This window comes from Pleurodeles waltl, chromosome 7 (assembly GCF_031143425.1).
Source record: "Pleurodeles waltl isolate 20211129_DDA chromosome 7, aPleWal1.hap1.20221129, whole genome shotgun sequence".
In the NCBI taxonomy this organism is placed as follows: Eukaryota; Metazoa; Chordata; class Amphibia; order Caudata; family Salamandridae; genus Pleurodeles; species Pleurodeles waltl.
This window is the reverse complement of record NC_090446.1, coordinates 82,497,288-82,522,077: the sequence shown is the minus strand read 5'-3', so window position 1 is coordinate 82,522,077 and position 24,790 is coordinate 82,497,288. Positions and strand designations below refer to the sequence as shown.

At 46.0% G+C, this 24,790-nt stretch overlaps 1 protein-coding gene across 7 annotated transcripts in view; it reads left to right on the top strand.

Annotated features, from left to right (window-relative positions):
* The window catches only part of PTPN6 (protein tyrosine phosphatase non-receptor type 6), a 191,984-nt gene that overhangs the window by 5,316 nt on the left and 161,878 nt on the right, over positions 1 to 24,790 (top strand). For 4 of the 7 annotated variants that reach the window (XM_069243042.1, XM_069243045.1, XM_069243044.1 and 1 more), the window contains exon 2: positions 10,136 to 10,213. In XM_069243042.1, coding sequence (XP_069099143.1) covers positions 10,179 to 10,213 — 35 coding nt within the window. In that variant the 5' untranslated portion in view covers positions 10,136 to 10,178. Of the gene's footprint in view, positions 1 to 10,135; positions 10,214 to 12,817; positions 13,436 to 24,790 lie in introns of those variants that run through there. The other 3 variants (XM_069243049.1, XM_069243048.1, XM_069243047.1) reach the window with 2 other exon arrangements.

Genomic DNA, 24,790 nt, shown 5'->3' with positions numbered 1-24,790 from the left:
TCTAACTGGAGCAGATGCGAGACCCATTGCATTGCAAATGCTTGTTTACTATTGATCTGGAGTCATTTTTGTGGAGCATTGGTTCTTAACCTGTAGTCCGGGCATCACTGGGGGTCCGCAAAGCCTACTCAGGTGGTCCACGGCTGCTTAGAACATGAAATAATATTAACAGAATAATAAAGTGTAAATAAATAAAGACGCAAAATGTAAAAAATACATTTTCAAAATGTTCTGTAAATGTGAAGGAAGGTGAAACTGGAGACTAAAAATTAAGTTACCATCCCCAAGTGCATCATACAAAATATTGTATGGACGATTAATGGACTTAATTGAATATAGAAAAAATCCAACATTCCTGTTAACTTTTTTTGTTTAAATTTGTTTGTGAATATTTCATCACTTGTGTGATGTTTTCTTGTTTCTGCATTTTTGGTGTATTGTTTTGTGGTTCAGATCATTGAAAATAATAAGGCTAGGGAACACACCTTCCAGTTATGACTTATTTTGGCTTCCCGGATTCCAATAATGATTAGGTGGGGGTCCACAGATATCAAAAGGATAAGAACCACTGCTGTTGAGTGTTATTGTACCTATCAGTGGACTTTGATACCATTTGTTGGGTAGTGTAACTGTGGCATGTTATTGGACCTATCGGCATCCCTTAAAACTATCCATTATATGGTAGCCAATGAAATTCAGTTTTATTGCTTTTGGGATGTTATTGTAGATTGTTATTGAACCCTTCACTGGCTCTCGATACTGCTGATCACTCGGTGTTACAGTGGAGTGTATTTGAAGTTGCTGACAACCTTTTTTACTATATAAATCATGGGTTGTCACTCTTTTGCTTGGCACGTGGCGATGAGCCATGCTACTAGGGGGGGGGGGGTGGGGAGGGAGGTCCTGCATGGAAGGACCTAATAGCCAGTGGTCCACAGGTGAAGGCTGTGGGCTGAGCCTTTGCCGTCTCTTTTGTGAGGTTTTTGCTTTGGCACTGTCCCGTCCAGCTGGGTCATGGCAAGGACCGGGCTGCAAGGCCACCATGTAATAATGGTGTTCATGCCTATGCCTCATTTCAAGACAGCCTGTGGAATATAGTCCTTGCCTTATAGACTGACCAGTCTCCATCCCTCACCCTCCCTTTATTTACACTCTCTGCATCAGCTAATAACGCATTCCTCTGTTTGTATCCTCTTGTATTAAATAAAGTTAATCTAAACCAAAAAAAATAGATTTTACAGTCACATAATTGGCGGTAAATTTGTTAAAGTTCAACCTAGAAGAATCAGAACTGATTATTGAGGGCTCTGAGAGCCTCCTGGAATTGTACCCAAATCAGTACCAGCTGCCACCATTAACGTAGAGCAGTGGTTCCCACCCTGTGGTCCGAGGACCCCTGGGGGTCCGCAAAGCCTCCTCGGGGAGTCCGCGACTGCTTAGAAAATTGAATCATCTTAACAGATTAGGTCCCCAGCTTTAAGTAATGACTCAGTAAGGGGGTCCCCAGATTCTAATGATTCAGTGGGGGTCCCCAGGTTCCAGTAATGATAAAGTGGGGGTCCACAGAAGTCAAAAGGTTGGTAGAGCATCCCCTCAACCTGACTCTTCATGTGACCTAGAGGCTCAGCTTCAGGTGAGAATCTCATTTTAATATACAATGCAGAATGATTTTTTTAAAACCCAAGCGAAAGATTATAGAAACTTTGCAGCTTGACAAGTTTTAAGCTTCGTCTCCCCTACATGGAAATCGAGACTTTTGTAATGCTGAATGTGGCATACATCCTTATTTGACATTTAATTAAATGTTCTGTATAAGACACGCTTCACTGTAATCAGTGTTCTTCTGTGCAGCAGTGCCATTGTGCATCGGTAAACTCTGAGAAAGGAACACTTGTAAATAGCACAAAAAACAGCGGTGCTAGGAAAATTCGCTAAATGTGTAATTTAGTGGGTGCACCAAATGTTACCAGTTAAAATTAGAGGTAGCGCCTATAAATCACGAGTCTAGTTTTGATTAATGTTACCTCTATACATATTATGACTCATAATATGTAATTGTTGTTGCAATTGAAAGTACTCGAATACCACCAAGTGCAGCAGCTGTGGTAAAACGCTGTAAAAAAAAACAAAAAAAGGTTTCCATGTGCAGTCGTGAGGACAATATTTTCACTGGTGAGGGCTTTTGGCAGGACAGGAATGACCCCTTTGCCACTGTGGCATTTTCTTATTGGGCTGTAGACATGGGGGCAGATTTCACTGCAAAGTGGCCTGCCATGACCCAACAATGAACCGGCCTCCTGCAGTGTGGGCCCGATGTGACCTTTTTTCCCCCAGAACTGATGCTTTCCTCCAGTCTGGCCCTGGAGCATCCACGGAGGGGTCAGGACCCTGGACAGTCGGCTCTCATCAGTACAGTCCATAGGTGTAGTTATCAGTAGTGCGGCAGGTGCAGTGGCACAGGGTCCCGTGGTTGTGAGGGTCCCCATTTAACGATTAGCGGTTGTGTTTACTACAAAATCAGGGAGGCCCAGTGTCCTTGCTTGTATTAGGGACTGTAATGCCCTGGCTGCCCACAGACTGGTGCAGGTCTCAAGCTTGCCATTGTTCATCGCTCACTGAATGTCTGGTGAGAAGGTTCTGGCTAGGGCCGAACTCAGCAGCTCGGACACAGAATCACCTTTATTGCTTCATTCACTAGTTCTCAGTTTGTGCTGGTTATTTACATTTTATATAGTGGGGTTTATTCACTATTGGGGGACTTGTGGAAATCTCTGGACTCCCTTGATGATGTGGCATCAGATACACACCGCCAATGATATCAGCTGCTATCCTGGCATACCCTTGGTACCCTGACACAGTCTTGCCACTGCTAGGTTATGGAGCTACTGGCAGGAAAAAAAGTAAACAAGATTCAGGGGCCTTTTAGGTCTTGCTGAACCTATCTGTTAGAGACTTCTAGTTGTAGATTCCTTACCTTAGAATTTTCTCCCAGGCATCAGACTGGATCCGGAGATTTTTTCATCGAGCAATATCCTTACGCATCAGTAGGTGGCGTTGGTCGACTCCACGGGCGTCGTAGTCACCGTGATGACGTCGGGAGTAGTACATAGATGCCGCTTCAGCGCAGTGACATCAGTTCTTTTCTTTCCGTGCCACGCGCTGGCCCGGAGAGAGCTACCCTGGACGCTTTTTGACCGACTTCGACCGTTTTGTTAAGATATTTGGTGCGTCGAGATGTTCCCGAAGAACGGTTTCAAAACGTGCGAGGACTGTCACCGCATGATGTCTGTGACGGATCCGGATCAGGTCTGTTTGTGGTGCTTGGAGCAGGACCACAACCCAAAGTCGTGCTCCGAGTGCAGGGCCATGCACCCGAAGACCGAGATCATGGCAGCCTGGCACTCAACTCTGCGTAAATCACGGTCTCGCTCAAGAGGAAGGCCTCAAGACCGTTCCTGGAGCCACCACTATTCTTCTTCCTCCAAGTCTTCATGGCACAGGTAAGAAGAAGAAGTCGAAGCGGTCCCATCACCATGCGATTTCGGCCTATCTCTCGGCTAATGTGATGCAGGAGGAGCTTCGACGCTCAAGGCCTCTGTCTTTGGAGCCTGCTTCTGGGTCTGCTCCGTGCTTCCCCGAATTTCCGGGAACTGGGAGCCGGAGAGACCTCCGCCCAATTCCTAGAATTTTATGAGGCCATGAGCCTAATTTTTAGTGAACCAACTCTGATACGGCACCTTTGTGCCCAGTGGGGTTGGATGAGGGGCCTTCGGGTTCCACGCCAGCGGCTTCGGCTCCGGCCACTGAGGTCCCCTCAGGATCAGCTTGCGGATCCGCACTGACGCCGGTTGCACCACAGAGACCTTCCCTGGTGCCGGTTCGATTGTTGATGTTCCCGACGTCGATGGTGCGCACCAACTATGTCAACTTGATCCTTATCCCGACGCCGCCTCTGTCTTCAATGGGGCCTACTCGCCCCTTTTTCTTATGGGTACGAATTTGGGGAAGGATTGGAGGGGTCCCTGGACGCTTATGAATACCAGGATGAACCTTCTTTGGACTGGGCTCAGGAATTGGGCGAGGCCAGCGGACTGGACACTTCTCCAGACTCTGGCATGCTGTCCCCTCCTACCGTGGCTATAGCAGAGGGAGCGACTTATGCTATGGTGGTCAGTAGGGCGGCTGAGGTCCTTGGCCTTGAGCTACCTACTGTAGAGGTCAGGTCCAGTATCCTTATGAAGGTGCTTCAGCCAGGGGCTTCCACCTCTGAGCCCCTTTTGCCATTCAATGACCCCCTCACCGATGTCCTTTTGGGTACTTGGTCCAGACCCAACACAGGTGCTCCTGTGAATAGGACTATTGCACGCTGCCATGGGACTTGAAGTTCCAGTGGGCGCAGCCTCAGGGAAATCTCTCCGACATGGTCCAGATCTCGGAGGGGACTGTGAAAGACCTGCAGTGGTGGTTTTCAAATCTGTATTGGGTCCACGGCAGATCCCTCTCCCTTCCCCAGCCAGATCTATCCATAGTGTGACAGATGCATGACTTCTGGGTTAGGGCGGCCACATGGGAGAGGCGGAGATCAGAGGCCTCTGGTCTCCAGCGAAGTCTGGGCTCCATATCAATCTCCTGGAGCTCTGGGCGAATCAGGCTTGCGTTTATAAGCATTTCTTCCCTCTCTCACAGGGAATGTTGTGCAGGTGTTCACAGACAATACTACCGCCATGCGGTACTGCAACAAACAGGGCGGAGTAGGGTCCTGGACCCTTTGTCGGAAGGCACTACTCTTCTGGACATGGCTAGAACATCAGGGCATTACCCTGATGGTTCAACATCTAGTGGGTTTTCTCATTGCCAGAGCGGAGGAACTCAGCCGGCAATGCACAGCCGATCACAAATGGCATCTCCATCTGCAGGTGGCGCAAGGCCTCTTTGAGCAGTGGGGAGAGCCTTGGTTAGATCTGTTCACCTCTGAAGAGAACGCGCAGTGTCAGCTGTTTTGCGTGTTGGAGTTTCCAAGGCGGCACTCACTCAGAGATGCTTTTTGTCTCGATTGGACCTCCAGCCTCCTTTCCGCCTTTCTGCCTATACCACTTCTGCTCAGAGTTGTCACGAAGATCAGGAATGACCTGGCCGAAGTCATCTTGGTGGCTCCAGACTGGGCACAGAGAGTATGGTATCCAGAGCTATTGAGCATTGCCACCGATCCTCCACTCAGACTGCTTCTTCGAGAGGATCTTCTGTTGTAGCAACAGGGGACGGTTCTCCACCCAAACCTCTCCAATCTCCACCTTTATGCGTGGAGATTGAGCGGGAGCAGTTGACGACTTTTGATCTTCCACCTGAAGTCTGGAATGTTATGTTGGAAGCCAGGCTTCCCGCCACCAAAATGGTATATGCCTGTCATTGGCATAAATTTGTGGCATGGTGCACCAACGAATCTGTTGATCCCCTCTCTGCTCCACCCTCTGAGGTTCTTTTGTTCATTCTTTCTGCGGCCCAGCAGGGCTCTGCTTTGGGCACCCTTAACGGGTATTTATCTGCACTTTCGGCCTTTCTTAGGCTACCTGATCTGCCCTCACTCTTTAAATCTCCTATTGTGAATAGATTCCTTAAAGGTCTCACACATTAGTTTCCTCCCACTCCATTTATCATGCCTCAGTGGGACCTCAATCTTGTCCTTACTTACTTAATGTTTACTCCCTTTGAGCCAATGCACAAATGCCCTTTACGGCTCTTCACTTTCAAGACTGTCTTTCTTGTTGCCATCACTTCTGCTTGCAAAGTGAGTGAGCTTCAAGCTCTTTCTTCCAAGCCGCCTTTCTTGTCTGTGCACCCTGACAGGTGTTACGCACTAAGGCTACCTTCCTTCCCAAGGTTGTTACACCTTTTCATGTAGGCCAGTCCATCACCTTGCCTACTTTTCACGCACCCCACATCCTTTCCATGAGGAGGAGAGACTCCACTGTCTGGACCCAAAAAGAACGTTGGCATTCTATCATAATCATACTAAAGATTTCCGGGTGGACGGTCAACTCTGTCGGGTATGTGGGTGTGAAGAAAGGGAAGGCGGTGCAAAAACATACCATCTCTCGACGGGTACTTCTTTGCATCAAGATGTGCTACGCTTTGGCCAAGAAGAAACCCCCCGAGGGCTTGCGTGCTCATTCCACCAGAGCGACTGCTGCTTTCAGTTAGTTTACATGCAGAGTTCCTGTCCTGGATATCTGCCAGACAGCTATGTGGGCATCCTTGCACAAGTTTGCTAAACATTACTGCCTGGAGAGTCAGGTCCGTCGGGACAGCCACTTTGATAAATTCGGTCATGCAGGACTTTCTAGTATGATCTTGGTTCTCAGCCCACCTCTGAGGATGGCATTCCTTAGGTATCTGTTCTAAGGTAAGGAATCTTCAACTAGAAGTCTCTATCAGATGTACAAGTTACTTACCTTCTGTAATGAAATCTCTGGTAGAGACATATTTTAGTTGCAGATTCCCTACTGACCCACCCATCCTCCCCGCTTACAAACTGATTTCTGGGGACAGGGAGTCCTCCTTTCGGTCCTTAGCTCTGGTGCACCAATCTCAGTGTTCTTAGCGGCTATGCGCTTTGGCGTAGAAAGTCGTTAAAAGAAATTGACATCACTGCGCTGAGGCGGCCACTGTGTACTACTCCCGACATCATCACGGTGAGTACGAGTCGACTGACGCCATCTACTGACACGCTTTCCTGATTCCCTGTCACATACACCAAGTTAGTTTTTCTCTTGCTTATGGTGGTGCCCTTTGCTCTTGAGTACTATGAACTGTTTTGCACATTCACAAACAAGCTTTTTGTTCGCAAATGCATACCTTGTTTAGCCTTTTCCTTGTGAATGAGTCAGTGCTCACGAGGGAAAGTTAAATTAAATTAAAGCGTAGAAGATGGGAGGGATAATGTTAAAGCATTACAAAGCCTTACAGTTTGATATAAAAACCCAACTCACATGGTCCTTTGAGACTTTTGTGCAAAGTATGCATAGGTAGAAAAAACTTTCATTGCTACAAACAACTAGTCTCATGTCGTAATTCTAACGGTTCTAACTGGTGTGACATTTAACAAAATGTGTGACCTTGTCGAGTATTGTAGTATCATGCATGTGGTGATGGTTTTGATGGAGTTTTAATCACCCAACAATGTGTCCACCTGGGTACAAATAAGGTCAATGCTGCTTCCGATATTCCCTATTGCTCTGAGTCTGTTTTAAAAATGTAGTATTGCTCTGAGTCTGTTTCGTAAAATGCAGTGATCAAAGCCGTCATTGGGAGATGGCAGGTACTGGATGACCAGTATGGTGCTGCCAGCGCTGTCCGCCAACATCAGCAATCAGGCGCTCACGTCTGTGAGTGGCAGCATTGTAGTGTGTCCTGGACTTATAGCCTGACTGCTAGTGTCCAAGGAGTCTGTATTTTGGTGTTTCGAGGATATTGTCAATGAAAGCTATGCTCAATGGTAGTCCATCAATGACCGGGTTTTCTTGGTTCAGCATGTGTGTTTTTTGAGCTGTAGTTGATCACGCCTGAAGTATTGGTTAAGGCATAGGCAATGGTTTTCCCAGCAGTAGTATGGGTATTCGTATGTATGTACTAGCATGGGTAATTTCTTGCCTGACTGTGTAGTGACTATGGTCTTTCTTTGTTGAGTTGAGTTGGTGCTCAGAGCTTCAAGGTGAGTTGTAGAAGTGATTGACCCTATGGGTGGTCTTGTTCCAGTTGAATATGTTTTTTTGGCGGTTGAGTTTGGGATATCTGTCCTGATATGGGTTACTTTGTCCATCATTTAACTTAAAATATTGTTGTATAATTGTAGTGAAGATAGGGGCAGAGAGGTTTACTGTGTGGCACAACATAAAATTGCCTCTTTTTCTAGGGAACTGGTCATGGCTAGCAGTCTGGGGTCTTTTGGTCTCTTTCTCAGGTGATCAGCCAGGACATTTTCCTGAACTGTGACTTTCTAAGCCTGGGAGTTTGTGTTCTTTGCTTCCAGGTGTGACCAGCCTGGGAGTGAACTAACTCCCAGTTGCTGCGGTGTGTCCAGCCTGCAAGAGTGGCTTTTCTTATTCTGGATGACCAGCGTTGTATGGATTTTGCATCTTTTGGAGTGTCCTGTCTTTTTCCCATTGTCAAATAGGGTGCCAGTCTGGGAGTCTTAACCTCTTCTGATTGGGTGTTCAGTGTGCAGATTTTTCTATTCTCTTCTATGGTGTCTGGGCCGTGATTTTTTTTTTCTTCTGATGTGCCCAGTCTGAGAATATCTCTTCCTCCGATGTAGTATCCCACCAGTGAGGTTAATCTCTTAATATGAGGAATCCATTCAGCAAAATGTTATTCATGTATGAGTAACATCACAAAACGAAATAAAATGATGGACAGAGTGCTGAAACTTATCAAACACTCACCCCAGTCACAGATCTGGGTTTAATCCATTGTTATTTTGCTCGCCACGTCACCCCAGTTTGGACCCACCCATATGCAAATCAGTCTTGACCCTGTTCCCCATGGGAACAGTCTAGCCCGAACTGCTAAGACATGTCCTTCCTGGACAGGAAACAAGCATCCTGGGACCGGTTTCAGGGGATCACCTTTCATCAGCCAGGCTAGCTTGAATCCAGTGGCGCAGTGAGCAAAGAACCCACGTCTGATTTTTTTTTTTTTTCTGATGTGCCCAGTCTGGGAATATCTTTTCCTCCGATGTAGTATCCCACTAGTGAGGTTAATCTCTCAATATGAGGTATCCATTCAGCAAAATGTTACTCATGTATGGGTATGTACACAAAAGGAGAGCAATGGGAGTGTTGCTAGCCCACACCGCCTCCCTACAGAAATTATATCATCACTAATGGTGTGGGGTAGTAAGAACTGAAGATAAGACTAGGTCAGTCTTTTTTACAGTGGTGTTAATAAGGTCACTATAGATCCTCAGGTCGGGAAGTCATAGTTGGAAGAATGTCCAAGCTAGGGGGTGCTGTGTTGTCCTACAGGGGGGAGGGGGATTTCCCTTACGGACTAGGTGGTCTCACACACATAATAGTGTCTTGCTTCATCATATGACCACCTAGCCCCACCCAAGTAAGATGATACTACTTGGGCGGACTCGACCTCGTGGTTAAAAGAACCCGAGGGAGTGCTGAAATGAAACTAGCTGGATAGTTACATTGATCCAGAAGGGGTGAATAATAAAATTACCAAGCATGTCGCCAGTGGCTTCTGCTAATTTTAATAAAGGTGCATGCTGGTAAGGCTAAAACTAAGGGGGAAAGGCTCGTTGGAGAGTAATGTCTCTTGGAGTCTAAAAGAAAAAGTGGATGACCAACATGTTTCTGCCCTCACTCAGTGCTGGTAGGTCAGGGGCATTCGTCAGGGTCTGAGCACACACAGTAAGTGGGGTACTCAAAAGGTGAAAAAATGGGGGAAACCCCCCCCCCGGCACTAGCCAGACCAGAGGCAGATTGCCGCTTACTCTGGGGCCTACCCTACTGTGAACTACCCGTTCAGGTAGGCCATACACATTTTTTCACCTTTTGAGTACCCCACTTACTGTGTGTGCTCAGACCCTATAACTATGTCTCTATTATCAGGTTACACTGTAGGCCTTGTTAGGAAGTCCAACAAATCTGCCCAAGTTGCAGAAATGTCTTCTCAGAATCTTGTGTTTTTGTGCTCTTTTCGTGTCCCTGACATGTTGCTGCTTCCAGTGGTTGTTTCAGGCAAATCTGTCTTCTTGTCAGACTTATGGGCACAAAGTCAGGAAGGGAGTAAATGTGTTAACTGACAAGGTTTTGAGCAGGCAAAGCGGACACTCGACATTGTGACCTTGTAGTATCTGGAAAAACAAGAATGCACTTTCTTGAACTAATGCTAGTCGGAGTCACATTCCGCGAGTTTGTTGTTACAGCAGTTGAAACTCAGAATAGACATACTAAAGTGAAAACAGGAAATGGTAGATCATATGTTGCCTGTGCACAAACTGGAGCCTATTTTCTCCTTTTATTCTCCTTGCAGCCACTTGGTATTAATGACAGGTCATTTTATGAATTTTATTTTGTTATGGTTCATTGACTTTATATTTTTCTGTTTTTGCTTTTGTTTTCCCTAGAGATTACTCGTCTCCTTTCAGCCTCTCTCTGAATGAGGCAGGGATGTCTCCCACGTTGACCTACATCTTCCAAAGCAGGTGAGTATCTCTACAAACCAGCACCCTGTTGCTCCTTCTTGCTTGTGTGGTGCTGCAGCGAGGGGGTGGGGGTGCCATGAATGACTGTGATTCAAAGGTTGTAAAACTGCCCGGCTGAGGCCGTTGATCTGCTCCCCTAATCCTAACCTCTTCTCACCAGTTCTTAAAGATGCTCTTCTCAGGTGTGATTTATAAAGCCACCAATGCTTTGGTTGATTTTTCTTTTTTCAGTATTTTTAGTGTGAACACCCAAGGACATTAGATCGCTTTACGTAAGCACCAGATTACATTTCACTATTCTTTTTTGCATGGGGAGATTAGGATATTTGCCTAGACTCATAGAATATCGAGTTTCTACAAGGACTTGAACCTGGTTCCCCAGTTCCAAGATTGTGGCTCTGACGATTACACATTGTGCCCCATCCACCCAGCCCTCTCTACTTTTCAACTGCAGTTAGCTATAAACCTAGGCCTCTGCCCCATGAAGACTACAGTCACTGTCAGTTCCACTGTTTCGCAAGCTCTGGACATGCTGCTCCAGATGAGACCCATAACTGGATACAGTATTATCAACGCGGCCTTGTGAACTGGGCAGTGCTGGAGAAAAGGACTATTTAATGTATACAAATATACAGTTGGCACATACAGACTTGGGACAGTTTATCAGAGTTGCAGAGGTTTTCTAGGGCAATATGTTAGGAGGAGGGCAATTCATGATAACTGAGGGTGAAATTTATGGGATCTGCTGGGGCAGTCCTTTAGCACACATGTGGCATTTTCGAGTGTTGCAAGCCAATCCATGAGCATCCGAGTTGTTCAGAAAACAGGACCGTTTTTAATTGTCGCAAAGTTTGCTTGGTATGTTCTTACGCGACATTTGGGATCTTCCAGTGGGGGAAATGTTGTGGTTCACAGAGTCAAAAGTAGAAGAGGTGGGAGAGCTTTTCCCTGCACACTGCAAACTTATGGAGAATAAAACAATAGTCACATCTTGTTTAGAAAATGTATCAAGCCCTGTATGTTCTCTTTATAGAATGTCCTTGTCTGGTTTGAGTCACAATTTCCCTTATAAGCTGTCTTATATGTAGTGCCAAGACTCCTCTCGGTGTAAGTGTGCATCATAAGTATTTTTTCATTTCATTTTATTTCCTGACACAAATTTATCAAGTCTGGAAACACAAGACTCATATTACCAGGTGGGCTGTCCGCCTGGTAAAGCCACAGGTACAGAGGGATGGCGCTGTAAGCGGAGGAACAGCTTGACCACTGCCTGGCAGCTTTATCACTATTGAGGGTCAGGCAGTGATCCCAGACCCAAAGATTTTGGGAGTAGAGGTTGTGACATAATGCGCAGAGCTGTCAACTTCAGAGCTGGGGAACCAGGTTCGAGTCTTGGCGTCGGCTCAACATCCTCTGACTCAATCACTCAATCTCCACGTGCCTACCAAAAATGAATGTGACCTTCTGTAACGTAACTGGTGCTCATGTAAAGCGTTCCTTTGGGTCGAGTTCTCGCTATATAAAATTGCAACAAAAAAAAGTCACCCTAGCCATAAAGCCCTCCCCAACATTTCCCGACTCCCATCAGCCTCCGGATCATCTGGCTCCAGCAGTTTATTCCTCATTTTAGGGAGTCTAAGAACCTATTAACTCACGGGTAGATACTACCCAGAATCTGCAACTGTGGCCCTGGTATTTCCCTATGGAGTTAATGGGGAAACTTGTAATGAGGGCCTAAGTGGGGAAATACCTGAGCGCTGAAAAGGAAAATTCACCAGCACTGTGTTGGTAATTCACAAACACTGAAAAGGGCATCCATGAATATTAAGGATACAAGTGACCAGGAGGGCAGTTTACTAGTGTAGCTGGGGCAGTTCATGAGCTCAAAGAAAGGGGAATTTAATCAGCAATAAACACTGATTCGTGAGGGGGCAATCGGTGAACATAGGTGGGGCAGGTCGTGAGCGCTAAGTATGGCAAAGGGGACCTCTAAGGGGGCACGAAATGAGCGCCCGAGATTTATTTAATGAGTGAGGGAGAAGTTTCTGAGTAGGAGAAATTCATGCTCATTGTAGATCATTTCTTTCTTGAGAGCATTCTATCTACCCAGAGCAAGCGATATTAAGTAAAAAAAAAAGTATGTGACCTTATAGGGATAACCCAGAACGACCTCCTTCTAGGGCAAATGCGTCCTTAAATTATTGTATTGAAAGCAAAACAGTGTAGAGGTGACCTCTGACCTCGGAGTAGCATGGCTTGGAAAGCAGAACACCCACAACCAGAATATTCCACTCGACGCCCTCTTCTACTCAAAGAGCATAAGGAAGGGGAGACAGGGGTGTAACGCAGGCCCCTGCAGCCCTTGGAGTCTGAGAAGCAGGAGGCCAGGGAACCCCAACCCTTCAGGGGTGTGGGGGTGTGGGGGGGCATTGAACCCAAGGTCGATCGGTGAGGTATGGGAGACTCGGTGGTCTCTCATCACATTATTCACGGGGCCCCAGCAGTTTGGGTCATGCCACCGAGGGGTGCGGCTGTGTGCAAATAATCTGTAGTCAGCCCATCCTCTTTTTGCATCTAGGCGCTCTGTGGGCCGTGTCCTGCCTTACAGGCACGACGAAGCAGAAGTGTCAGGGAACATGGCGCAAGCCTCTTCCCGCATTAACGTCTCTTGTTCCTTCCTGCTCTGCCCGAGCCGCTAAAAACTCCCTGCCCCCCTCACCCTGCGCGGCAGCACCGAAGAGCGCCTGTTGAGATGTTAAAATAGCCGCATCTCCGAGCAGCTTCCGATAGAGAAGTCTCTGTCTCTCCTCTCCTCGCTGGCGGAGCGGTGTAATCACATTTGCCTGGGCTCCTCACTTCCCCTTTTGCGGCTTTGGTCGGCACCCGGGGTGTGTTTGTACGTCAGTTCTTTCTCTTCTGTTTTTCTCCTGCGAGCCTCCAGCCCATCAGCACTTGCTTCTGAAAAGGGGAGCTGAAAACAGAAGTGGTGGCCAGAGGAGGGCAGGCGGCGCCCCGCACTCTGCTCAGTTCCAGAAAGGCTGGTGTGCTGTGGGGTACCAGGGGCGCACGGCTCTACATAACTGCATCACGAGCTGTTTCCTTTTCCGTTTCAAAGGTGACTTCACACCAGCGGAACACAGCACCTGGTGCCCTTCGACGTCGTCCGCCTACGTAACCCCAGCGGCGCTTCTGACGGCTCCATCTCCTTGGCAGGATGGTGAGGTAAGCAGAGATGCTGGCGTGGGCTGGAGGGCTGGCACTCACTTAGGTGGGCCACTGGGCCACTGCTGGTGTCTGTGGGGAGGAGGAACAACACTGTTGCTCTGACGGTCGCAGGTTCAGCATGGCCACCTGCAGGGCTTTGGTTGACATTGGGGACGCCATGTCTGCGTTGTGCAATCAGAACTAGTGTAGTGTTGTTGCTGACATTTGGCAAATCCCCCCGAGATAGGCCTTGGTCTCACTTGTAGGCGCCTTGACGGACACGGCCTGTCTCGTTCCTTCCACTAGAATGTTTTTTGATCAGAGGCTTGTCCAGTTGACAGAGTGGCGAAGTCATGTGATAAAATAGACGCTAGACAGCAGTTGCATGAGTTGTGAGACTTTCTTGATTCACAGACGGGATGCTTGACCGAGGAGGTGATTGCACATGGAAGACACAGTCTCGTACACACTAGAAAGAAGTCTTCCTCGCCGGTAGGCCCTGTCAGCTGTGGCCAAACAGTACTGGCAGCTGCTCTCACTCTACGGAAGACCCCCTCGCAGACGAAGCAGTCTTAAACCATGGATGCCTGCTCTGCTCCTAGGAAGGTGGTGCCCACGTAGCCTTTCTTTGCCAGCTCACCCTGTCCGTCCAAGGCACGCCGCCACACACATGCAACAATACAGTGTACGACCAGCCTGTCCCTCTCCACAGATACAGTCAATCCAGGGCCATGTGGCGTAGGCCTGCCAGTCCTGCTACCATCTAAATACAAGCAATACAGTGTCCAGGAAGCCTTCTTCCCCATACGTGCTAACATACAGTGACGTGGAACTCGGGGCCTACCTGGCATACGCACGATCCAAGCTCATTGTCCCTTCCAAGCTGGAATGGTACAGATGCATGGAAGCTGGTGCTCTACCAGTCTGCTCTTCTCAGTCATGGTACCACATGCTCCTGTCTGACATGCTGCAACACAGATGCCAAGAATCAAGAAGAAAGGACGCCTCCTCTTTCAGGGGTACTGCCATACTGATACAGGGAGTCAAAGGGAATCCTGGCTTATGTCTTTGAGGCAGGCTGCCATAGAGGTATATGGAATCATTGAACCTGTCCCTCTCTCTGGCATACTGCGTGCAACCAGCAGTGAATGTAGAGACGCAGCAAGCCAGTCCCTACCCTAGCATATCTGTCCCTGCGTGCGACCATATAGGTACAGGCGATGCAGGGCCTAACAAGCCAGACACTCAGACATACTACTGTACAGATATGGGGGACTGGGTCCCATCCTCTCTCTTTCCTCCAGGAGTACAACCGTTCATTGAGCAATGTGACATCCTACGCTACAGAGGAGAACTTCAGCAGTTGCCTTTTTCTTGGGTGCTCTGCAGGTCTTCACAGAATTGTCTGCTGCATAGTGTTTGTCAGTGCATCAATGAAGTTCTTACTTCATTTCATGGCTGAGCATTCATTGGCGAGGGTCTCTGCAAAAAATGATAATTATTTTAGGTATTTTACATAGCACCAGGTTAGTTTGAGCTAGGAGACAAATAGGTTTTGGAGTCAGAAATCGTTTACCCACTTCTAAAAAGGACTGTGAATGGATATCAGTTTTGAAGTGGCGTGGTGTAGACTTCCCATCCAAATTACAAATCGCTTTGCGATCGCATTGAAAAGTTACCATCTACCAAGTTGGGACAGTATCCCTTTGGCAGAAGGGAAAGGATCCACTTTGGTCAGCTTCCTTTATGTGAATTTTGGAGGAGTAGTCAGTGTTCCAGAGGACCACTGTCAACTCTCAGAAAAACTTTTAAAAGAGAAAACAATTTTTTTTTTTTTTTTTTTTTTTAGCCATTCCCATTTTCTTTTGAGTAAAACGGGCTGCTTTAACAAAAACGATTCCGTTCATGAAAAGGATATCACTGACAAGGTAGTCTTGTGTCCCATACAGGCCGCCATCCGTGAGTGAGTAGTAATTTGCGACCTCTGCCTATTTATATTAATGAAGGAGGTAAGATTGCGACCACTTTGTTTCAGAATTTTGGGAACCAACCTATTAGTACATTGGCCCGATTTCTTGTGAAAATACTGGTCAGAATTTGCAGCCGGTTTTCGCGACCAGTGTAGTGGTGCACCAGGCTTCAAGATTCATTTGTGGAGTGGGTGAACGGACATGTTTTGTAACTCTGCCAGACAGCACGTTGTGCAGTATCATCCACATATTCACACTGCTTATGTCTAATTCGCACTTATTCATAATTTGAAACACGGGGGCATTAAATCATTTGCCATACTTTCTGGCAGTTGTCTCAGAACCCCAGGTGTCAGTCAGTGTTTCAAAGTAAGCAACATGGCTGCTCGCCTTGTACCGCCTGCTATGAAACTGATTTAGGTATTTCTTAAGAGTATGGTGTAGTTGAAAAAACATGTTAGAAGGAAATTTCAAAGAATGGAAAATAGCAAAGGCGCTGATCTTTGAATTAAGAAATAGTCATATTGCTGTCAAAAACAAAAAAAGTCCAGATTATGAATCACAAGAGTAAGAAATACAGAATAACATTGAAATCTGTACTCAAAATCTTGCATACGTCTGCGGAAAAAACTTTTATCCAATTGTCTTTTTTCTCTTTTGAATATCATTACATTTTGGGCAAACAGTCGTATTTTTCTGGGGATTGCTTCAAAGTTTCATAAAACAATCCATGAAAAAAAAAAAAAAACTCGGCATTGGTACCGGCTGTGGGTCAATTAATTCATTCACCATCCAGCCCCAGCCATGATTGGTATTCCCTGGGAAAAGTCATACGGTTGTTCCTGAAAGTTCCTTCAATTTACTATTTTATCTCATGGCAGATCCTGGCACTGCATACTGATGTAAGGAATGTTACATGTGACATGATGTCATTATTACATCCACCGAGAGGAGGCAAAGATGCTGTATACACTGTACCTAGGGGCTGCATATGTCCCTGTTACATCCCCAGAATAGAATTTCACTCTACAGTGTTCAACTTTGGAGCTAAATATAAAACAGAATTTTAATCTGCAATCGTTATCCATCCCAGAAAGGGATACTGTCATATTAGTTAGTTATGGAGATCTTTTTTATTTTTACTATCAAGAGTATCGAAAATAATAAAAAAAACGGTGTCTATTTTTAACAGCTACAAAACCAGCATTTCCCGACTGCAAAACCAGCACTTCCTATGACTTAACCGACCTGTAGCAGATCCCCAAACTGAAGATGCTAATTTCAGAGATGATTCTGTGGCAAATGGGGGGAGAGGGTGGCACTCAAACTTCACCTGATGCGCTACTCGACAGTAGTTGGATAAGCGCTCTCGAGTTGCTTTTTCACTTAGATGCTCAAATGGATGAAGAGCCTGAAGAACTTCCATTATTTTGGTCGTGCTCATGTTCTCTGTTGCTATCTTTGGGTTAAATGCACCAAAGAGTCAAAAAGCCAGTTGAATATACCTTAGCGTACCACAAGACCTCCTATCCTTCGGTACCGGCACCAGTCAGCGCCGGGCCCTCATGCCATGAAATGGAAGGGCTTTCACAGACAAGCCATTGCCTCAGGAGGACCATTGCGGCCATAGGAGTTGATGTTCATATCAGTTTTACTCGACACCCTTTCTTCCTTCCTGCATTGTTATAAATCTTACGAATATAACATCACCATGTATGTTAAATTAATTGTTTATCAGTTGGCACCCTACTTACAATGCAAACTTTCCAAAAGCTCACAAGAATTACCTACACAGTAGAAATAATAATGTTGATTTCAGGATAGATTGAAACTCTCCCAGACAGTTCATATTGCCATATTCCACTTGTAAATATCTGAATTTAACAGTGATTCAACTACCAGGTCAATGTTATCAATTGAACTGTTACTTAGATATTTTGCAATAAAAACATCCAGAGACACTTCCAGGTGCTTAGAGGTAAGCGTTTTACGAGTTTGAGACTCATCCACCTTAGGATGGCGGTATCTGCCTACTCTCACAGGCTGTGGCTTACATACCCACTTCCCTGTATCCTTAAAGGTCTTTACATGACCTTGGGATTTACACCAAGAACCATATTGTTTGTATTTCTGTGTTCTTTTAGGGTTTCTTAGACAACATATAATTGTTTAGGTAAAACATCCTTTTTAAAATACACAATATTGCAGTTTGCAGGGGGTATTAAACTTGTTGTTTTATTAAATAAATGTCTCTCTCTCTTTCGAGACTTGTGGTGATTCTGTGTTTTTAAATTCATTATTTAATTTATGAGTTTCAAACAGTGAACCATTGATATATACCTAGTATATATGCAGATTTTCCAGGGTAATATGTACTCTATTACCATTATTGAGTGCAGAAAGGCAGTTCACAAGAGGCAACGTCTCGAATAGGTCATGTTGCCAAAGGGCGTAATAGAGGCCGCTGCACGCAGTGTGTAGGGCCCTCACCCTTCTGGGGCCCACCTTTCACTCCAAGACTGTGAGTATCAATGAGACTTGGGAGTCTTAGGGACCCCTCGCCGCTTTCTGCGGGGGGCCTCATTGCGTTTCAATGATGCTGCCCTGCACCTCCTTCACCAGTGGTAATAAGTAGTGTATTACACTCTGCACACTGCGTTTGTGGTTTACGCAATGGTGTTTTGTCGTGTGCTGTAGTTACAAAGAGAAGTTTTAAAGATGCAAGGGATCAAATCCATGCACTGAGATAACATTACCTCTCCTTAGTTACTCTGCACTGTGGTAACTACCCTGAGGTTTACTTCCGCATTACATGTATAGCTGTACAATCATTAGTGCATTTGCTGCAATGATGTCTTGCTGGGCCTCATTTGATTTTGTTTTCATGGCATGAAAATAAATCTGGCCCAGTGAAAGGGACCAAATAAAGCATTTGTTTGGAGCAAGGTTGGTAAACACAGATTCGGACATTTATTACTACAGTGCATAGGTAAATTCCTATGTTATTTATATAGATGGCCATGCTAGCAAAACAATTGGGAGAGCTGAGACAGGAGTCTTGGGGCAATAACACCAATCCATCCATTAACATATTTGGCGATTAAAGCATGCAACATCTGCCATGTCAAATATGATAAGGAATCTTCAAAATTCACAAAACTGTATTTTTTTAACATGCAGAAAGCTTTAACTTTGGTAGCTGATGTATCACTGCACAGACAGGTATTTATTAAAAGTGATAGTTTCTAAACATGCACTTAGAAACATTCATACCCCCAAACTCACCATGGTGCCACGATTGATTAAAAAATCACATTATTTTTCATGTGGTTAGGTTGTTACTGTAGATGGGGCACTTTATAATCTATTAAACAATATACATGAGAGGTTTTTGTATGAGACACACCCTGTACTGACGTATTCCAAGATTCGCTCAGATGTGATGATGAAGGAAAAGGAGGCACAGTGAAATAGAATAATTGGCTCAGATCACACAGTTTAGTGAAGCTGGAGACCTGGGATTGATCTCAGGTTTCTTGGGTTCCCTTTGTATGACTCAACCACTGGGCGGCTATGTCTGTGTCTCTCCTGTTTTACGTCTAAGGGGAATGCTTTCTCTTTAATTCTTTGAAGAGCAACATCAGTACGTTGTGTTAATTATGTACACATTGTACATGAAGCTGAAACAAAAGGTCTTTCTAGGGCACAAAATGCAACATTAAGTTAAGGGAAGTAGGGCTTTCTATTTTAATTTAATTTTATTCTAATGTTGATATTACTTGCTTCTTTTGGCGTACTAAAGAGCATGGTTTCAGGAGAGGCTTCTCACCTTCAGTGAAGGAAATTAAACGTAATTGGATAACAAAGGCCTCTGAGAGCCTATAGGGTTACTTGTCTTTACATGACACAAATAAAGTGGAGAGCTGTCAGCAAATGGAGTTTCACACAGATCCCACACCATGCTGCATTATATATTTTTTCTTAGGTGGGGAGTATTTCATATGGGCTGAGTGTAGGAAAGTACCATCTTGCCTGGCATGTTACCCCCATATTTCGCTGTATATATGTTGTTTTGGTCTATGTGTCACTGGGACCCTGCCAGGCAGGGCCCCAGTGCTCATAAGTATGTGCCTTGTATGTGTTCCCTGTGTGATGCCTAACTGTCTCACTGAGGCTCTGCTAACCAGAACCTCAGTGGTTATGCTCTCTCTGCTTTCCAAATTTGTCACTAACAGGCTAGTGACTGCATTTACCAATTTACATTGGCATACTGGTACACCCATATAATTCCCTTGTAAATGGTACTGAGGTACCCAGGGTATTGGGGTTCCAGCATTTCTTTTGCCACCCAAAGGGAGCTCTGACAATTCTTACACAGGCCTGCCACTGCAGTCTGCGTGAAATAACGTCCACGTTATTTCACAGCCATTTACCACTGCACATAAGTAACTTATAAGTCACCTTTATGTCTAACCTTCACCTGGTGAAGGCTGGGTGCAAAGTTACTTAGTGTGTGGGCACCCTGGCACTAGCCAAGGTGCCCCCACATCGTTCAGGACAAATTCCCCGGACTTTGTGAGTGTGGGGACACCATTACACACATGCACTATACATAGGTCACTACCTATGTATAGTGTCACAATGGTAACTCCGAACATGGCCATGTAACATGTCTAAGATCATGGAATTGTCCCCCCAATACCATTCTGGTATTGGGGGGACAATTCCATGATCCCCTGGGTCTCTAGCACAGAACCCGGGTGCTGCCAAACTGCCTTTCCGGGGTCTCCACTGCAGATGCTGCTGCCGCCAACTCCTCAGACAGGTTTCTGCCCTCCTGGGGTCCAGGCAGCCCTGGCTCAGGAAGGCAGACCAAAGGATTTCCTCTGAGAGAGGGTGTTACACCCTCTCCCTTTGGAAATAGGTGTGAAGGGCTAGGGAGGAGTAACCTCCCCCAGCCTCTGGAAATGCTTTGATGGGCACAGATGGTGCCCATCTCTGCATAAGCCAGTCTACACCAGTTCAGGGATCCCCCAGCCCTGCTCTGGCGCGAAACTGGACAAAGGAAAGGGGAGTGACCACTCCCCTGACCAGTACCTCCCAGGGGAGGTGCCCAGAGCTCCTTCATTGTGTCCCAGACCTCTGCCATCTTGGAAACAGAGGTGTTGGGGGCACACTGGACTGCTCTGAGTGGCCAGTGCCAGCAGGTGACGTCAGAGGCTCCTTCTGATAGGCTCTTACCTCTCTTGGTAGCCAATCCTCCTAACCTGGTAGCCAAACCTCCTTTTCTGGCTATTTAGGGTCTCTGCTTTGGGGAATTCTTCAGATAACGAATGCAAGAGCTCACCAGAGTTCCTCTGCATCTCCCTCTTCACCTTCTACCAAGGATCGACCACTGACTGTTGCAGGACGCCTGCAAAACTGCAACAAAGTAGCAAGACGACTACCAGTAACATTGTAGTGCCTAATCCTGGCGGCTTTCTCGACTTTTTCCTGGTGGTGCATGCTCTGGGGGTAGCCTGCCTTCACCCTGCACCAGAAGCTCTGAAGAAATCTCCCGTGGGTCGACGGAATCTTCCCCCTACTAACGCAGGCACCAAAAGACTGCATCACTGGTCCTCTGGGTCCCCTCTCATCCTGACGAGCGTGGTCCCTGGAACACAGCAACTCTGTTCAAGTAACTCCCACAGTCCAGTGACTCTTCAGTCCAAGTTTGGTGGAGGTAAGTCCTTGTCTCCCCACGCTAGACTGCAAAGCTGTGTACCGTGTGATTTGCAGCTGCTCCGGCTCCTGTGCACTCTTCCAGGATTTCCTTTGTGCACAGCCAAGCCTGGGTCCCCAGCACTCCGCCCTGCAGTGCACAACCTTCTGAGTTGTCCTCCGACGTCGTGGGACTCCCTTTTGTAACTTCGCGGGGACTCCGGTTCACCCTTCTTCCAAGTGCCTGTTGGGGTACTACTGCGGGTGCTGCCTGCTTCTGTGAGGGCTCTCTGAGTTGCTGAGCGCCCCCTCTGTCTCCTCCTCCAAGTGGCGACATCCTGATCCTTCCTGGTCCTCAGCAGCACCCAAAAACCTGTACCGCGACCCTTGCAGCTAGCAAGGCTTGTTTTCGGTCTTTTTGAGTGGGAACACCTCTGCAAGCTTCATCGCGACGTGGGACATCAGTCTTCCAAAGCAGAAGTCCCTAGTCCTCTTCTTTCTTGTAGAACTCCAAGCTTCTTCCAACCGGTGGCAGCTTCCTTGTACCTTCAGCTGGGGTTTCCTGGGCTCCTGCCCCCCCCTGGACACTGTCGCGACTATTGGACTTGGTCCCCTTGTCTTACAGGTACTCAGGTCCGGAAATTCGTTGTCAGTACACTGCTGGTGTTTGTTCTTCCTGCAGAATACCCCTATCACGACTTCTGTGCTCTCTGGGGGTAGTAGGTGTACTTTACTCCTACTTTTCAGGGTCTTGGGGTGCGGTATTTTTCTAACCCTCACTGTTTTCTTACAGTCCCAGCGACCCTCTACAAGCTCATATAGGTCTGGGGTCCATTCGTGGTTCGCATTCCACTTTTGGAGTATATGGTTCGTGTTGCCCTTATACCTATGTGCTCCTATTGCAACCTATTGTAATTCTACACTGTTTGCATTACTTTTCTTGCTCTTACTTACCTGATTTGGGTTTGTGTACGTATAACTTGTGTATATTAATTATCTTCTTACTGAGGGCACTCACTGAGATACTTTTGGCATATTATCATAAAAATAAAGTACCTTTATTTTTAGTAACTTTGTGTATTGTGTTTTCTTATGATATTGTGCATATGATATAAGTGGTATAGTAGGAGCTTAGCATGTCTCCTAGTTCAGCCTAAGCTGCTTTGCCATAGCTACCTTCTATCAGTCTCAGCTGCTAGAAACACCTCTTCTACACTAATAACGTATAACTGGACCTGGCACAGGGTGTAAGTACCTTTGGTACCCACTACAAGCCAGGCCAGCCTCCTACACTGTGCATCAATACCCTGTGGAGTGCTGTGAAAGTGCCCAGAGGGGAACATAATGTTAATGTTTTTTTAAATCCTCTACTTTCACAAACTGAAAAGCAAAGAGCATAGAATCCCCATGCAAGCACCCTGACAACAGTTTGCAAGGTCTTCAGTATCAACGCCATCAACAAAGCAAACGTGGCATAGTGATGGTATCCCCTCCTCAGCTGCAGGAGAGGTGGACACTGGAGGTTTGGTGAATGAAACCACTTGAAGGCCCAACTCCATTCCTCTCTCTGATCGTATTTGGTAAATACCCAGAGGTAGTCACATCTTCCAGCAAATCGCACCACAACAATGATTTAACACATTTAGATATCAATTATTTAACCTGGAATCAAATCGTTGTCTTTTCAAAGAAGAATCAGCATAAACATATTTTCATTTCCGTATTTCAATTCTCTCTACGAGGTATGGTAAAAAACAAACGTTTGTATCATACTCATCATAATATCAGGATCATGTTTTGCCCATGATTATATCTATATTTATAATTCTTACCATAATATACATTCCTGGCACAAGCACGTTAACAAATTAATATCCTCTTATTAGTCTCACCCACCTAAAGATATTTCCTTTTATTATTTTGTATCATTGTTCTGGTGGTCACCATTTGCCTCTTTTATTTTATCTCCTGGCTTGCCAATTCGGTACTATAAGAATTAAAAAAATATATTCAGCTATCAAGGAGAGAACTAAAAAGTTTTTTTTTATATACTACATCCTAAATAGCTTATTTGCATACGTCTCATTTCTGTATTCAGAGTTCATAGCTCTTTTTAGTGTATATGGGATCCATACTCCTAATTCTACTTTAACATTGTATTTTCTGAACTTTTCTGAAAATGGGTTTAGAAAATCATTACTTCTGTAGTTGATCTCACATATGACTGGCATTTTCTCTGACCTTGAGGTGCCTCATGTGAAAAACACAGTGTCAGTTGCTTAGGCAGAAGGAGATCTGGTCAAGGATGTTGCCAGTGAATCCCATTCAAGACTTGAGAGTGTGGTTGAAATTGAATTGAAGAATGGTGCCAAAGGCACCTGAGAGGTCTTGTAGTATTAGGAGGCCAGGATCACCTGGGTCCTATGGCCAGGAGACCATTGTCCTTCAATTATAATGGAGCTGTCTCAATGCGGCAGCATGATCTGAACCCACAGTGGTTGTCAGGGAGGAGGTCTTTAGTACTGATGTGATATTGCAGTTGTGCACAGAGTGCTTTTTCAAGGGTCCTTCTAATGAAGGGTTAGTGAGTTATGGACTGGCAGCTGGCGAGATCGTCAGGGTCTATTTAATATCAGCATCTTCAAGATTATGAATATCTTGAGAGCTTGTGGAAAGATGCCTTGAGTGATGGAGACATTTACGATGACAAGTAGAGTTAAGAAAGCATCTCCAGAGGGAGCTTTAATGCAGGATGAGGGTATGAGATTAGCATCATAGGGGGTCATTTCAAGGTAGCTAAGTGTGTTGGCGAGGTCTGCAAGAGGCAGGCGTCTGAAGGGTTAGTGTTGTGTGTGTGTGATATATATATATATATATATATATATATATATATATATATATTTATATGCTCGATGGCATGTGTACCTGCAGATACACATGCTGTGCATTATCCTGCCATCTAGTGTTGGGCTGGGAGTGTTACAAGTTGTTTTTCTTCGAAGAAGTCTTTTCGAGTCAAGAGACCGAGGGACTCCTCCCTTTCGGCTCCATTGCGCATGGGCGTCGACTCCATCTTAGATTGTTTTCTTTCCGCCATCGGGTTCGGACGTGTTCCTCTTCGCTCTGTATTTGGAATCGGGAAAGTTAGCTAATTATCGAAAGTTCGACGGTATTGTTCGCGCTCGCGTATCGACACTCGCGTATCGACACCGATAGAAGAAGCGCTCCGGCGGCCCTACGGGGCTTCCGCTTTTCAGAGGGGCCTGGTCGGTCCGACCGCATCCATCAACGAAACTAATGGACGGGACCCCCTTCTGCTTCTGTCCGAAGTGCCACTCGAAGTATCCTTATACAGACCAACACTTGGTCTATAATCTGTGTCTATCACCAGAACACAGGGAGGATACTTGTGAGGCCTGTCGGGCGTTTCGATCTAAAAAGACCCTACGGGATCGAAGAGCCAGAAGACTACAAATGACGTTGACACCGAGAGAACAGCTCGACGTCGAAGAGGAGGAAAGAATTTCCATCCAGGGGACGGACTCAGACGATTCTGAAAGTGAGCGACCCACGACGATGCAGAAAACAGTGAGTAAAACTGCCCCGTCCAAGACTCACAGAAAAGATTGTTAAGGCCAAGGGGATGCCACCGCCAGAAGGCCATGGCTTAACCCATTGAAAAGAAGGTGACCAAACATCGGCA